Source organism: Athene noctua, chromosome 5 (assembly GCF_965140245.1).
Source record: "Athene noctua chromosome 5, bAthNoc1.hap1.1, whole genome shotgun sequence".
NCBI classification, from domain to species: Eukaryota; Metazoa; Chordata; class Aves; order Strigiformes; family Strigidae; genus Athene; species Athene noctua.
The window spans coordinates 34,466,662-34,482,891 of NC_134041.1; the positions used below are offsets into that span (position 1 = coordinate 34,466,662).

The window sequence follows — 16,230 nt, forward strand, 5'->3', positions numbered from 1 at the left end:
ATGCAGGGAGGCCTGTGCAGGGCTGACCCTGTGCTGCTGCCATCGTGGTGTGGAGATGCTGGGGCAGGATGGTGCAACCTCTATCCAAAAGCCTACCTGGTAGTTTCATATGAACAGTAATATTTTCAAGGCACAGACCCTTTGTTTTCCTCCTGTCTGTTCCTTTAATTAATCTCTCTCCTGCTTTCATTTCTAAATTTGATCTTTTTAGTGGGCTAGATAATTGCATTTACTGAGTATCCTTCCTGCCAAGCACTGTGGCTGTAATCTCCACCTGAGAAATGGTTTCCTTTGAACAACCTGGCATCTGGCTCAAAGTTACGTGTTAATTAAATGGGGGGGGGGGGGGGGGGGAAGTGTGTGTATGTATATACATATACATAGAATTATATAGTTTCAACAAGCAAAAATCTGGTTAGCTGAAAGACATGAGTGCACACCAGCAGCACTGTTTTTTGGCTTCTTAATTAGACAAGTGCACAAAAGTCCTTAATTATATGATCATGTGGCTGTTTTTTCAATACCATCTTATATATGGAGTCTCCTCAGATCTTAAATACAAATGGGAGTTTAAAATATCTGAAGATTGTGTAATTAAAGACAGTACAGTGCAAATGGGATGGAAACTGGGATTTTAGGATATTGCGTTTGTATTTTTAAGAGTCTTTATGAGGTAACAAAATGGCCTCTGAGGTTGTGGTACATTTCCGCATGCTTCAATCAGCTGCTGACAGCACATACCTGGCTGGGGGGATTTGCTGGTGGAGCTGGCTGCAGAGTGCCTGACCTCCTCTGGTCAAGGAGCTGTGATGGAACAGAGCAGAAGTGGAGAGTTGCCTTTCTTCACAGGGTCCAGGGGGGTTTTAAGTTTTCTGATCCTCCCACTGCCCCATGTAACACACATCCATGAGCCCCCATGTCCCTAAGAATAATTTTTCAGGCAGTCTTGGGTACTCAGTATCTTCCACTTGGTTTTGAGTCTTCCCATGCTTCTCATTTAAAGAGAGTTAACCCCAAGCAGTGTAGAAGAAGTTTGACCTAGAGCAGGAAAAGCTTTACCTGACCAATGAACTGTCCTCCCCTCTTGGTCTATAGTCCCAAGAGGGGGATGGCCTGCATACAAGGAAGCCAGTTGTGCAAACTGTAATGAGTTGTCACTTGTTTTCCACATGGTGTTGATGTAGAGATAGTGTATGAAGCAGAAATCTTTATGGAAAAATTACTTCCCAAAATAACTCTATTGGTTGCACACCAATATTTTTTTATTTTATTTTTTTCCTCTGCCAAAGTACTCCTCTGAGGTAGACCTAGCAGATACACTGTTGTGGGCCTGTGCCCCTGGTGCAATGTTAGTTGATGCAATCCTTTGTGCATAACATGACAGAAAATTAAGTGTACCACTGTAGTTTTTGTATACTTAGACTATGTGATAGTCCAAATGTAAAGTAGCCTTGGGAACTTTTTAGCCAAGAAACAAAGTAGTAGAAGGAACCAAGTAATGACCTCCTTGATTCAGCTGCTTGTGTCCTATGCACAGCGTTGTGTCTCTGCAAGTCATGTACCACACTTGAAAATTAATATAGAAACAGGGGAGAGAAATAATGGATTCATCATCATCTGCCGCTTTAATAGGTGGGAGGAGAAAAGAAGTCAGAAAACCCAAGATCCATAAACTGAGGCATGCAATGAGCAGTAGCATAGCAAGCATTAGAACAGCACCTTCTACCCCAGGCAGAAGTCAGGCTGGGTCTTTCACAGGAGAGACGGAGTTACTCAAAGGATCAGGAGATGCAAGCAATTTGCAGCACTGGAAACTGCTGACAGCATTGATGAAGGATGGATTAATATGGCAATATGAGGTTTTGTGCTTTCACAGCAGCAAAGATCAGGATGACATCCATTAACATTAATGGAGCCGTGCTCCTGTCAAACCTGTCGGTCCCAGAGGAGTGCTGGTGAAAGCTTCACGATTTCGGCCTGGGAAGGGGTAGTCTGATAAAGTAGAAATGAATTTCTAAAATGTTTCTGTTTAATTTCAAGTGGGCATCGCCCTTTAGGGAGCTAGTATTTCATAAAGTGTTGGGTGTGACATGGTGCTGTAGTAGAAACTGCTCAACAGCTTAGAAAAGAGCTACCCCTATCTTAACTAGCTTTAGGACAAGTGTCCTTCCCATACTGCAGAAGTCCTCCACATAGGGTCTGGTTTCTGTTATACTCAATGTCTCAGTGTCCTCCTTTTCCTGAAAAAACAACCCTAGCAGTTACATCTGCCTCGTGCAGAAGCAGTAGTTAGCAAGTTAACTCGTGTTGGGATTGTGTAGGAAGAAGAAAAAATCAGTATTGAGGGTGGTCTTTCCAGATATGCTGCTGTCTGTGGAGTACATTCAGATTTTTAAACAGTTTTTTTGTCAGATGATTTATATTTCATTGGCAGAACTGGTGTGGTTTTGGTGCACCTGCACTCTCTTTAATATCTGGTGATGTCCACTGCCTCAGCTTCCAGCAGTGACTGTATTTTAGATTGAATTAAGGTAAGGTAACTTAATTTGGGAAATATGAATGAGCATTTTCAGGTAGTCCTTTGAGAAAAATGGGTTGGCTTATTTCCTAAGGTATTTTTTCTATTTAGTTCATGTTAGTAGAAACATGATCACTAAGATTGAGAATTGCCTGGGAGTTGATAGCTGTGAGGGTTGATAACAGAGGAAGACAACAGGCTGTTTACCCAATGCTGGTTGATCTCTGATGAAATTTCACTCTCAGCCCACATCCAGGTGGATTGGAAATCCACCCCCACAGCTGCAAATCTCAACAATTAAGTCAGAATCTAAATAACCATGTGAAATAAAAAACACCATGCAGGTGCTGCTTTCTTAGTCCTTGAAGCTGGAGCTAAGAAGCTAACTGGGATATCCTGCATTACCTAGGATTTAGTTCAAGAAACTGGTTTACAGGATTTTTGCAACTTCTTTCTCTAACTGTTGACTTTTTTTTTTTAATGTTGACATGACTTTTGCTGCTGTCCAGGCATTTGATACCCAAATACAGTAACAGAGCTGGAATAATCTGAAGAGCTCATCTCATCCTTCCTGTGCTCCAGTACAGGATGGACTTCAACCTGTGGCACTCGAGGCTAATGACTCTTTAAAGACCTCTGATGATGGAAACTGCAGCCATGCAAGCGATCTAATTCTAGTACTTGACTGTCCTTGTGGTTAATGATTTTTCCTGTCTAGCCTGGCTTTTTCTGGAGTTAAGCCCACCACTGCTCATCCTACCAGTGTAGCTGTGGAGCTCAGAGTATTCCTTCTTTGGAATGGCATTGTAGATGATGTTTAACACCTAAGTGGCTCACCTGCTGTTATATGTTTCAGTTAAATTGTATCAAAATCTTTTATGATTTTTAACAAATATTTTTAGAAAGAGCAATTCAGTCCTTTATCTAAATATAGCTTTTAGCTTTCAAGTGTTTGACAGAGGAGAGTATGTGAATCTTTGATCGGTGGCATTCCTTGTGATCACAGCAGTAGAAATACTTGCTGCACCTGGCAGAAATAAGTATGGTATAGAGAAATTTATTAGGCAAAGTTCATATTTTACAGAATAGACATGTGTTTTATAACGAATGAAGGATAAATCTTGGCATGTCCTTTGATAGAAAGGCAAAAGACAATAAAGAAAAATGTGAAGCACGGGAAAATGAAATCGTAGTTAGAAACTTTCTTCTTGGTGGTGTGACTGAAGTACCACTTATCTGCTGTCTGATACTTGATACGTCACTAAAAATAGGGAAGAGAGGCTCACCCGTCATCCCTGTTGATGTCAGCAAAGCCAAATCTGTTTGTCCTCAGATGTATGAAATGGGAATGCAATGTAATCTGCTTGCTTTTTTTTTTTTAAAGACTTGATGTTTAACAAAAGATTTTTCCAGAAGTCACAGTGAGTCCAGATATAATTGATGGAGTTTATGCTTTTTTCTGCCTTTTTTTTTTTTTTTTTTCTGAGCCAGAAATAGCATCATTACCTATGTTACTGTGGTAATGGCACTTAGAGTGATGTCTGGAAGTGCTGAACAAATTTTTTTCATAGGAACAACCAGTTTTCTTTTTTGCCCCCCTCTAGTAATTGTTTCAATATTATAAGTTGACATGCTCATTTATCACCGAAATGATTATTAATGAGTGCTGGTTTTCTTTGTCACATTGCCATGGCAACCAGGTGACATGTTTGAGTAGAATTATCTGTTTCCAGATGGAGATCTTCATTCATAAGATTTGCCTACTAAGAATTTCTGCAGCATATTCGACTTAAAAATTCTTCCTCCCTTGCCCTTTCAAAGAGTTTTGTGCTAGAGGCGTTACTGCTTTCTGGTTTATATCCTGTGATGGATTTTGTGGTGGGTGTTATGCTCAACAGTATTTCTGTCTTTTATTTGTGGTTCGTTTATGTTGTTTTTCTTTTGATTCAGTGGAGCTGCTTTTCTTCAACTTGGTATTTGCTGTGACAGTCATGTAAACCCATTCCTCCCCCATTTGAGTTGTTGGAAATACTGTCTTTTTATGTAATTTACCACACAATGGAAGACAGTACTTGATTTTTACTTTTACACATGGAAGGAGCATAAAGATGTATTTCTCTTTATATATGATATATCACACTCTGAGTGATAGTGTCCTAAAATTTTATCATATTCACTACTCTATTTTTATTTTTGCACTGGAAAGAAGCATAAAGATGTTTCACTTTTAGTGTTGACATAAAACTGTATTTAGGAAAAAGAAAAAGGGAATTACTCTTTACCAAGGTAAATATGCACAGAACTTTGTATAATTTCCTTTATCCTGAATTTCTTAGAGCTTTAAAGGTCTTGTTGACTGTCAGACTTAATTAGGTCCTACCTGATCTCTGTCAACATTTCAGGATTTCTCTGGGTTTGTTTCTGATCACTCAGACCAAAATATTTCAAAATGCTGTATTTACTTTAGTAGAAATCAGAAGGTAAAAATCAAAAGGTAATTTTAGCATCCTTTACTACTTCAGTTTCTGATGCACTCTTGCCTTATCAGACAAAACCTGGTTAGCATTTTTTTGCAAATACCTGAAGGTGTTACCTTTAGGGAAGGTATTAAAGGCCTGTTCCTCCAACCTGTATTTAATCTAAATTTTCATACTCACTTAAAGCCATTAATGACTGTGACATGTTTCAAGGTCTGTCTGTTGCTTGAACACCCGTTCTTTTGCATTTGTAGTGCTTTCATCCTAGTAATAGTAACTTTAGAACTGGAACAATCTCATAAATAGCTCTCAGTTTGCGGGTTTTGAACACCTTGTCTTATATTGTATCTATAGAAGATAAATGTTATGTTCACCTAGTCAAAAAAGTCTCTATAGTTGCATTCTCCCAATAATAACATAATATAGTGCAAGACCTGTCTTCTGCAAATAATTATTTTAATATAATTGCTGTAGTTAGTATATTTGAAATAATGAATGTTGTCTTACCTGTGAATAAGGTGTTAAACATCGGACTTGTTTCTTCTCTTTTACACCAGCAGTGTCCTTCGTATCTAAACTGCTCATTACCACCTTTTCCTCCTTTGCACCCTTTGGTTGCCCTTTTGGTTGACTGCTCATTGCAGTCAGTAGTCTTGGCTGGGAACATGCTAAATATTGACTGGTCCCATTGCTTTCAGGAATTGTACTGCATTTCTCATGTCAGATCTCTACTTGAACAGACTTGTGATGGCCCCATAAAAAATGAAGAGATTTCACAGCTTAGCTGGATCCAGGAAAAAAAAAAACAACATACAAAACAACAACAAACCAGAGTTCAACACAAATGTGAAAGGTAAAATTTGGGTCATTGAGTATTGTAAATGCTAGACGGAGACCTGTGAGCAAAAATTTGTGTTTCTCCTCAGATAGCAGGAAGGTTGCAAGTATAAATATCAACATTTTAGCTGTGATACAGGTAGTTACTCGTATTTAAGCAGCCTAGTTCAATGGCTATTGAAATGACAAGTGGGTTTTTTCCTCAGTGCATTGGCTAGTTCAGTAAGTGATGTTTCCAGGTATGCCTCATCATACTGGGAAGATGTAGAGCTTGTAGTCAGCTGGATACTCCTCCTTTTTTGTTCTGTGGCAGTATAATTACTTAGCTGGTTTTCTCCCCCTTTGTAAGTGGAATCATATCTATTTACATCTACCTCCAGAAAGTGACTACTCAATAAGAACTAATGTTGCCAATATATTGTATTTGTGCTCCCTATTTTAAGGAAAATATTTTGCCTGTGATAGAAAATTATGAGGGCTTATGAGTAATAGTATTACTCCAAGCTTAACACTGTTGATCCATTCCCTTCATCTCTGTGTGTATCTGATAAAATATTTGTTCATGGCTCAGTCCTCTCTTCTGCTTCCATTAACTGAAACTGGGTTGATAGCTCGCTTTACCCAGGCCAGCGCTGTTTGCCTGTTTGTCTGATATAGGTACATGCACCACTTGCTCGAACATACAGGTTTGACTGAGTTACTAGCTGCTTGGCGCTCCTGGCTGTTAATCATTTATTTAGGCACTGAAGCCTGCATATTAGCCACTCAGCCTGCTTCTTCCTTAACATGCCTCATCCTCAAGAGGTAGTCTCTTGGCCCTTAAGGCAGGTCATCAGCTTTAGATTGTGTCAAATTTACATTGCTTTTTGAAATACAAGTAGAGATTTTTCATGCCCAAGCACATACCATATAATAGAGCCATGACAATATTAATTTTGTAAGACACTTTCTGTTAAAAGAGTAGTTCTACTAACATCTACAGAAGCAGGTGTCTTTGACATCCTGAATTTCTTTTATCTGTATTCTCCTAAGAGAAGGTGGATTTCTCCGAAGTAAGACTTGCTTGTTGGCATGGTGTATTCAAATCATCCCAAAAGCATAATGAAAAATTACTGGTTTATTTTTGGAAACTTTCTTGCTGCTGTGTCTCACACATGAATTGTCCAAGTGTCTGCACTTCTGCAGTTGATAGGATGAAGGGAAGAGTAATGCTAACTGTGCTGCACTGCACAGATAATTGAATAGTTATTTTATTGATAAGTAAGGTGTTGGAGGGAAACGTGTTTACTAGCACTGTTGTAAATATCTGTGGAAATTACACAAGAAATCTGTGCAAAGTTCTTTGCTGCAATTTCAGGGCTACTTGATGCATCTGGCAAACGATGCATCATTTGAAGGATCAGTGCCCATGTTTAACATGAATTTAAAATAATGTTTTTGAGAACTTTTGTTGGTGATGTCAAGAAAGACTTGTGTGGAGCTGAAGCTGGAAAGGAAGCGTAGCCTAGAAATTCCCACAACCATGAAGAGTGGGAATAGTCTGCCTGGGCAGCTCAAGTATTTCTTAAATGTCCCACGTCCATGTCATAATCCTTGCCCTGACCTAGCCTGACTCTGTTCACAGATTCTCTAACATCTATTTTCTGTAGGAATCCTACACAATTTGGGAGATTTCTGACAAAGTTAATATCAAGACGAGGTCTAAAGAAAACATGGGACTGATACTTGTTGAACATGGTCACCTGATTAATAGGGATGAAGAAAAAGTGGAGACATTCAATGATTTTTTTTCCCCAGTCTTTGATAATACTGGTAGACCTTGGGCTGTCTGGTCTTTTGAGTTGGAGGACCGTGACTGCAGGAACAGTGACTTTCCGTTTGTGGACACTGAAGCTGTAAGGAACCAACTGTATCAGCTGAATGTTCACAAGTACACGGGGCCTGATGGGATTCATCCCTGAGTACTGAAGGAGTTGGTGGATATTATGGCAGGACCCCTCTTGATCTTCTACCAAAGCTCTTGGGAGCCTGCGGAGGTCCCTGCTGACGAAGCTGGCTGGTGTTACTCCCATCTACAAAAAGGGCATGAGGGAATGCCCAGGGAACTACAGACCTGTGAGTCTAACCTCAGCACCTGGAAAAATTATGGAGAAGATGCTACTGGGTACTGTTGAAAGGCATTTAAAGAATAATTCAGTGATCAGGCACAGTCAACATGAGTTCATAAAGGGAAAGTCCTGTTTAGCTAGTTTGATATTCTTCTGTGATAAGGTCACCCACCCTGTGGACAAAGGAAAGGCAGTGGATGTATTTTTCTGGATTTTACTAAGGCTTTTGATACTGTCCCTCACAGCATCCTTCTGAATGAGTTGTCCAGCTGTGGGATAAGCAGGTTCATGGTGTGCTGGGTGAAGGACTAGGTGAAGGGCAGGGCTTAAAGCGTTGCAGTGAATGGGGCTGTGTCTAGGCCGGTCACCGGTCACCAGTGGTGTTCCCCAGGCAAGTGCTGTTCAATATCTTTATCAGCAATCTGGATCCAGGAGGTGTTTGCTGATGATACCAAACTGGGAGGTGCTGTTGACTCTCTTGAGGGACAGGAGGCCTTGAAGAGGGATCTAGTTAGATTGGAGCACTGGGCTATGATTAACAGGATGAAATTTAATAAATCAAAATGCTGGATTCTGTACCTGGAATGGAGTAATGCCAGGCACAAGTATAAACTGGGAGAGGAGTGGCTGGAGAGCAGCCCTGCAGAAAGGGATCTGGGGTGCTGGTCAGCATCAGCTCAACAGTAGCCAGCACCGTGCCCTGGCAGCCAAGAGGGCAAACCACATCCTGGGGAGCATCAAACCCAGCGTGGCCACCTGGTCAAGAGAGGGTATTGTCCCGCTGTGATCAGCGTTGGTGCAGCCTCACCTGGAGCCCTGTGTGCAGTTCTGGGAACAACCATTTGAGAAGGATGGGAAGGTCTTTGAATGCATCCAGAGGAGGGCAACCAAGGTGGTGTCAGGGCTGGAGGCATGTCCTGTGAGGAGCGGCTGAGGACCTTGGGCTTGTCTGGTTTGGAGAAAAGGAGGCTGAGGGGCGACCTCATGGCGCTCTGCAGCTTCCTGAGGAGGGGACGTGGAGAGGGAGGTGCTGAGCTCTTCTCCCTGGGATCCAGGGACAGGACGCATGGGAATGGTTCAGGGCTGTGCCAGGGGAGGTTCAGGCTGGGCATTAGGAAGCATTTCTTTACTGAGAGAGTGGTCAAACCCTGGAACAGGCTTCCCAGAGAGGTGGTCAATGCCCCAAGGCTGTCAGTGTTTGAGAGGCATTTGGACAATGCCCTTAACAACGTGCCGTAACTTTTGGTCAGCCCTGAAGTGGTCAGGCAGTCGGACTAGATGATCGTTGTAGGTCCCTTCCAGCTGAACTATTCTATTCATCTGGTAAAAGCAGCAGAAATTTGTAAGTAGTAATGGTGCAGTAATTACAAGAGTGTTGCCATGATGGTGATGATGAATATTGGGAAGCCAGGTACCAGCAAGTCCCCAGCTCAAAACACCTGAACAGCGATGCCTGGCAGCAGTCTCTTACATTCAGTTAGAGAAGAAATACAGAATTAAGTTTCCAGCAAAAACCCTTCTTCCTGTCTTGCCTCTATCCTACTGAACTTTATCAAATTTTCATACATAAATCTGATTATACTGATTATCAATCATGGCTTATCAGTGCCCTGGTCCACTTGCTAAGAGACAATGTCTTCCAAGGATGGTCTGCTGCCCGGGTGTGCGCTCGGTGGTCCATCACAATTAATCTCTTGGAATAAGCAGGAGACATGTTTCAGAGGTTATTTTTGCCACTGAACATCAGGTCCTTCATACCTTACTCGTTTTTTAAAAAGCTGTGTTGAACATGCCTCTCTCTTTTAGTTAATGTGGACTGGCCACGGGTTGTGCAGACATCCTTTGTGCTATTTTCTTTCTCATCTGTTTTCCTATTCAAATCTGTACATGCCACTGTCGGAGTTTAATGCTTTTTCTGCATGTGGGTTTTATTGCTAATCACAACATAGATCATTGAAGGAGTGAGAAAAATTAGATATTGCAGTCAATCAAGTAGTTCTAATTCTCAGGCTTTATTGTGTTCAGCCTTTTCGGTTTTATGAATTGTCACCTCCAGACTACCTAAATTCCATTTTAAAAAGAGGGAAAAAAAATTCAGAGAACTTGTTCACATTTACCAATCCAATTATATTGTCTTAAATTCTTCCATCTATTTTGAGACTCTGGATCTGAGACACTGCTATTTGATAAATTCAAAGTTTTATTTAAACTCTATAATAAAAAAAGTGTATAGATACAGACTAGGCCAAATGCAAAACCATGCTGTATTTTTTTAAAAAAAGATTGTTTTTTGAAGTTACACTTATTTAACTTACACACTCTGTGGTTAACACTTTCTTGAAAACAAGTTTCCTTCTAAATAATTTTGATTATTTTTTTAACAATACAGTAACCCAGAATAATCTGCTTGTGTTTTGTTTTTCCCTTAGCAACTGGTAGATATTGCTTGAAAACCCAAAGGAATAAAAGAAAGTTTGTGCGGTTTCTTTTAATTTGCCCAGATTTTGCCTTCTATTCCTAGTGTACCATGTCTCATTTCATTTTATATTAACATTTTCAACTTTCCTGGGGTACAGTTTCTCTTCTGAATTATATATCCTGGCTCAAGGAGTGTGGATGCAAAACTCTGGGTGTTTTCCCAGTAGATTTTACAAAGATGACCAGAGCAAAAAGCTGTAATGGGGGCTGAGAAAAGGCAGTGTTGGTACTACAAGCACTGTGTCCCTGGGCTAGAAAGAAGAATCACCAAATCCCTTCTTGTCCTACCAAAGGAGCAAACCCCTTTATTGAAGTTTTAGTGAGGCTGTATACTTTACTGTGGGATAGCACGTGTACGTTAGATAATACTTCAGTACTGCCACAGGGGCTGGGAATTTATTATTTAAAGAGCTGAAACGCCTAGCTGATAAGTCAGGAATCTTACTTTTCTTATTACTTATTTTCACAGTGGATTTCTATCTGGGTAACATTCATGTGCAGGAAAAATGGCGGGGGGGGGGGAATGGGAAGTGGGCCTTTTCTCCAGAAATTATTCTGTGACTGTACATTGTGTACCTTTTGCTTTAGTTCAGGTAAAATAGTGCAGGAAAAACAGAATTTTTGAAAAAGATGCAATAGTTTTTTTGTTTTGTTTTTTTTTTTTTTCCCCAGCTTTTAAATTAAATTTTAAATAATCTCCATCAGCATTGCTTTTTAAAAGAGGTTTTCTCAGTGCAGGGAACATCTATGAGCAGACTCCTCTGTGTAGTAACTACTGTACATCACTTGTTTGCCCACTGATAATAAAAATCCAGGGAAGATGCAGGAGGAAGGTACTTGTTTGTATTAAACATATTGTACAGAAAACTAGGGAGTTTGTGGAGAGTTTCACAGCGAACATCCCGAGGCTGTGGCTATACTAGACCAGGGAGCTACTGAACAATTTCTGGAAGCCAGAACTAGAAATTCTTACTGAAGTTTCAGTCAGGAAAAACTTCCTTGGCATCAGTTACATTGAAGCATTTGAAACTATATACGTGTAATTTTTAGTTGCTTTATTTAATTAGGGTCTTTTCCAGTCAGCTGTTTTGGTTTTAGTTTGGTTTTTTTCCCCAGCTGCTGAACACACTGGTTCAAATTTTTTTTTTCTTTTTTTTTTTTTTTTTCTTGGTGCTCAGATGAGTATAGGATCAAACCAGTGGAAGAGGTCAAATACATGAAAAATGGGGGAGAAGATGATCAGAAAATAGCAGCCAGGAACCAAGAAAACTTGGTAAGGATTGAACTTATCGCTTATCTAATGAAATAACATGGCTCTGCTTTTGTAATGAAATATGCAACGTGCAGCACATTCAAGCTACAGCTTACACACGGCAAGAGGATTTTCTCCAAAATGTCATAACTCTCTGCAAAGCTCACATAGAAGGTGCAAAATATGACTTTTCCTGCTTGTCTTTATGAATTAGGCTCTACTTGATCTTGGAGCAAGTGCTTCCACGATTATACTCCCTCACTTCCTTTACAGATCCGAATATACACGCTTTGAAATGTATGTGTCTATATTGCAGATGAATTGGTAGTAAACCAACAGTACACTGACATTAAAAAAATGACCTACTTATGTAGATATTATTTGCTCTGTGCTTTCTGGTTTTACATATTTTAAAATTCACAGGGAAGGCAGTTTGGAATAGAAAAAACAATTTATGCGTAACACAGCAGTCACAAGAATAATTTTGTGTGTTTCTTTTCCCCTCATTGGAGCACCTTGCTGGCTCACAGTTCCACTTACAGGAAGGAAGTCTTAGATAAACTCTTACTACTACTTCAAATAACTAAGATGCTATTGAAGCAGCTTAAGAATCACAGTTGAGTCACTTCTGGTATTTCTGAAAAGTAGTTTCTTCTCTTTTAAAGCTGAAGGAATGTTGATTTTGCAATTGGCTTTGCCCAATTTAACTTTTTGAAGACATCTCACAATTATAATAGTTGGCCACAAAATTTCATATCTGCTTCTACTCATTCATTGCATCTTCACATAGGATTGTTTTGTTTTTTCCCACTTTTAGTAAGATCCAAGGGGGATCATCATCATCAGGTTTCAGTGGAACCCTAACCATTATCACCAGTTGAGGATTTGCCTTTTGCCATCATTGGGCAGCTGTGCAAAAATCCACTGTTTGCGATTTTTTCTTTTCCTGAAGATGTAAGTGATCTCCAGGCAACCTGGATACTTTATATTCCCTCTTCTGGACACCCATACTTGCATTACACAGCTACATGTGCATTCCTGTAGTAAGCAGCAGAGTTTATTTCGCTGTCCTAACCTTGGTATTTGAGTGGTGGTTGAGCATCATGCCACACAATTTCTGCTTCAGTCTCCAGAATTTGCCACCTACAGTTTTGCATTGCTGATGCTTCAGTGGACAGTGTAACTTTAGCTTGCAGTAGGATTTTGGGTTATTTTAGTGCCTCAGAAACATTGCTGAGAATATCACCTTTTCTAGCAGCATCCACAGTGCATTCAGCTTTATTGCCAATGTAAGCATGTTTGTTTTGAACTGGAAGTGTGAATGCAATAATTTTTTGCTCATTTTGGAGACCCCAGTGCTCTGTTGGTAAACAGAGAAAATGGAAAAATGAGCACAATCCTCATGTTTTTTTGATTAAAAAATGGAAAATGTCTAGCAGGTTACCTTTTAAGATAGCCTTCAGCTGTAGTTAAATTAGGGTATTTGCAGAAGGTAACATGCCACTTGAATGACAACGAGGAAGAGTTCAGGAAAGCTTAGGTCTGCTGAGGTGACACAGTCGCTGAAGCATTCAAAACTAGATAGAGATATTTTGCACTTTTGTTAGTGCCTGCTTTCTTGTAGGACCTAAGTGTTAGCCTGATTACATTTGAGAAGAGACATTTTTACAGCACAGTGCTTATTATTTTATTATTGATGGGTCGTGTTTGATGGGAGCAGTGGGTTTGTTGGAAAATATAACTTAATATGGAGTTGGAGAATTGGTAGAGCTCGCTCTCTGTCATGTCTGTTGGGAGGAAAACAAAAGACAGTAATGCAAGGAAGTCTTCCATCAGACAGGATGTATATACTTTAAAACAAAAACCATTTTGCACACCAAAAAGGCTTTATTTTCCTTTTCCTCATCTTACTGTAAGGAGATTACACTGTCTGTAATTTATGCAGTTTTTTAATCCTGGGAGTTGTCAAGTCCTTGTCACTCCTGGATTTTTTTAAAGGGTTTTCACTGTTCAAGTTCTCCTTAGTAAACATGTTTTAGTTCACTGCTTAGAAGATGGGTTAAGCTACCCATCACTCAGGCTTTAGTTTTCTTAACGTGTGAAAAGTTGGCAAATGCTTACATAATCCCATTTTCTCATCAACCATTTCCAGGCAACAGAAATTTTAGGAACAAGAAAAGGTGGTGGGAGAATCAACCGACCCTTTTCCCTCCTCTCTTTGTTTCTTAATCCCACGTTTCTTTATTGTCACAGGGCTCCTAATTCACATCATTTTCAGAAACAAAACCCAGATGAGATGTATAATCTGAATGTCATTACAGTCTGTTCCCTGGGAACTGCTCTGGTGTGGGTTATTTTATTTTCTAATACTTGTGCTTGAATTATGTTATTCAGATGCCATCAAATCTTTCGGTCCCATTATCATCACTTACTTTTTTTTTAAGGTATATTGAAGTCTCACTTAAAAATATCTCTGTTCAAGTGAAAATAAAATATCTTCCCTTATAGTTTAGGCTCTTTGATGCGGTGCCATCTCTGCCCTTGCTGTTGCAGTATTTCTGAGTTAGGGAAAAAAAAAAAAGGTCATGCAAGTAGATAAAGAGAATGGGAGGACATGGCAGACACCAGACAAATTGTCATTTTGTACTGGGGTCCTGTGGTCAGGGTCACAGGCTTTTATTCTGTTTAGAGAGAGCTGGAGATGGGCTGGTATAAGCGTGGGTATCCCTGGGAGAGACAAAGCTCTGTCAGTGAAGCACCATCTTCTCAGCTTTAGCCTGAGGCTTAAGCAGGGCTCAAAACTTGAGCAACACTGACATTGTAAAGAAGAAATACTCCTAAAATGTATTGACAATGGGAATGGCTGTTCTAGGGCTGTATGCCAGGTGAAACAGAAGATGCTCCATGCAAAGATATTTTCTGGCAGGATAAAGGCCTTCTTGAATTAAAATGTAGGCTCTTGACAGGGGGAGGGGTGGGGAGGAAAATAAGAAAAGTTAAAAAAAGCCAAGCTTGTTTCAGACTGTCACAGTCAGTTACTGTTTCCCTGCTATTCCCTTGTATCCATCAGTCTGATTCACTTCTTCACTGAGGTTGTTTCTCCAGTTCTCCACTTGCTGTTGAGATCGCTCTGATCCTGATTTCATTCGTGGTACCCCTGGCTTCTGGCACCCTCCTGAGCATCCTGCCTGGGATCTCCATCCTCGAAATGAAGCCAGACGCATTGCGCTTGGTGGGGAAAAATTGAGCTGACAGTAACACATCCTTGTAGCCTGGGATGTAGCAGGATTAGGTACTGGAGAACTTCGGTTATGCTGTGTGCTAGCACTCTGCACCATGTGCCTTAATAGCTGCTCAGCTCAAACAGGGACATTTGGAGTCAGATCTGTAAAGAGCTGGTAGATAGATGAAAGAAAGAAGTAATTTCTACTATATCCGTTTTTTAATCACAAGTGTTTGGCTATATATTTACATGTAAGAAAACATGGAAATTGTGCTAATTTTCAAATGAGATGTGATTCTGCCTAGAAGGTCATGAGTGTGGTGTTACTCCTGGAGCTGAAGAAGCAGATGCGATGGTTATTTGTGCATTCAGAAGCAGAGGGCTGCGATGGTGTGTCAGGGTCCCGGGCTGGCGTGGCTCACTTTGCCAGGGTCCCGGGCTCTGTCCGGCAGGGGGGTGCTTGACTTAGGCACAGCCCAGACAGTGCTGTCTCCATGCACAGCTTGGTGCCAGCATGACAAGTGAGGGGATGAACCCCTGGGTGTTCAAACCAAACCTCAACTCCCTGGGGATCCACAAGGACCTGCAAAACCCTCTGGGGCAGAAGTGAGCTCTCCTGCATTTCCCCCATCTTCTTGGAGGGCCTATGGGTTGTTTAAGGGTTTTATGATAGGCTTTCCCCAAAACAAAAACAGTTTTACCAACTTTGAGTTTACCCCTGGATGGGGCCCTAAATATCAGCAAAAGCTAATCCTGGCTAATCACATATATCACATACCTGGTTTTGTTACTTTGGAAGGCTAAAATGCTAAAAAGCAGGAAGTATTAATATTTTAAAAGGCTAAATATATTCTAAAACATACCTGCTAGATATGACTGGAATAAGTAACACACTTTACCATTTCTAAAGATCTGCTAAGTTTTTTGTTTGGAAAGGACTCACAGTTTAGCTCTACACCATCACATTAAATATACAGAGTACAATCATAATAGCTTGTTTAACATTCATAATAGGACAAATTTAATTGTCCTCATTTCTACACTCTCACAGCACTAATGGCTGTTCATTGTAAAATTATATTACCAGGAAAGGTAAAATAAGAAGGTGTGTCATATTCGTGTGACTTAGCATTGCTTTGGCAAACTTAATGAGCTGTATCAGTTTTCCTCTGAGATGGTCTTTAATAGTAAGATACCTCGGAAAATATCAGATACCTAACACTAATTTTTTTTGTGTTAGGTGGTTAACTTGATATTTATCGCAGTTCAGTTTTGGGATGTTTTTGCAACTTTTGCTAATAGAAACCTTTTTCTGGTCTGCATTGGCACAAAAGGCT

At 40.2% G+C, this 16,230-nt stretch overlaps 1 protein-coding gene across 3 annotated transcripts in view; it reads left to right on the forward strand.

Annotated features, from left to right (window-relative positions):
• The window catches only part of C5H1orf21 (chromosome 5 C1orf21 homolog), a 125,830-nt gene that overhangs the window by 64,020 nt on the left and 45,580 nt on the right, over window positions 1-16,230 (forward strand). For 2 of the 3 annotated variants that reach the window (XM_074907046.1, XM_074907047.1), the window contains exon 3: window positions 11,597-11,691. In XM_074907046.1, coding sequence (XP_074763147.1) covers window positions 11,597-11,691 — 95 coding nt within the window. Of the gene's footprint in view, window positions 1-5,755; window positions 5,849-11,596; window positions 11,692-16,230 lie in introns of those variants that run through there. The other variant, XM_074907048.1, reaches the window with a different exon arrangement.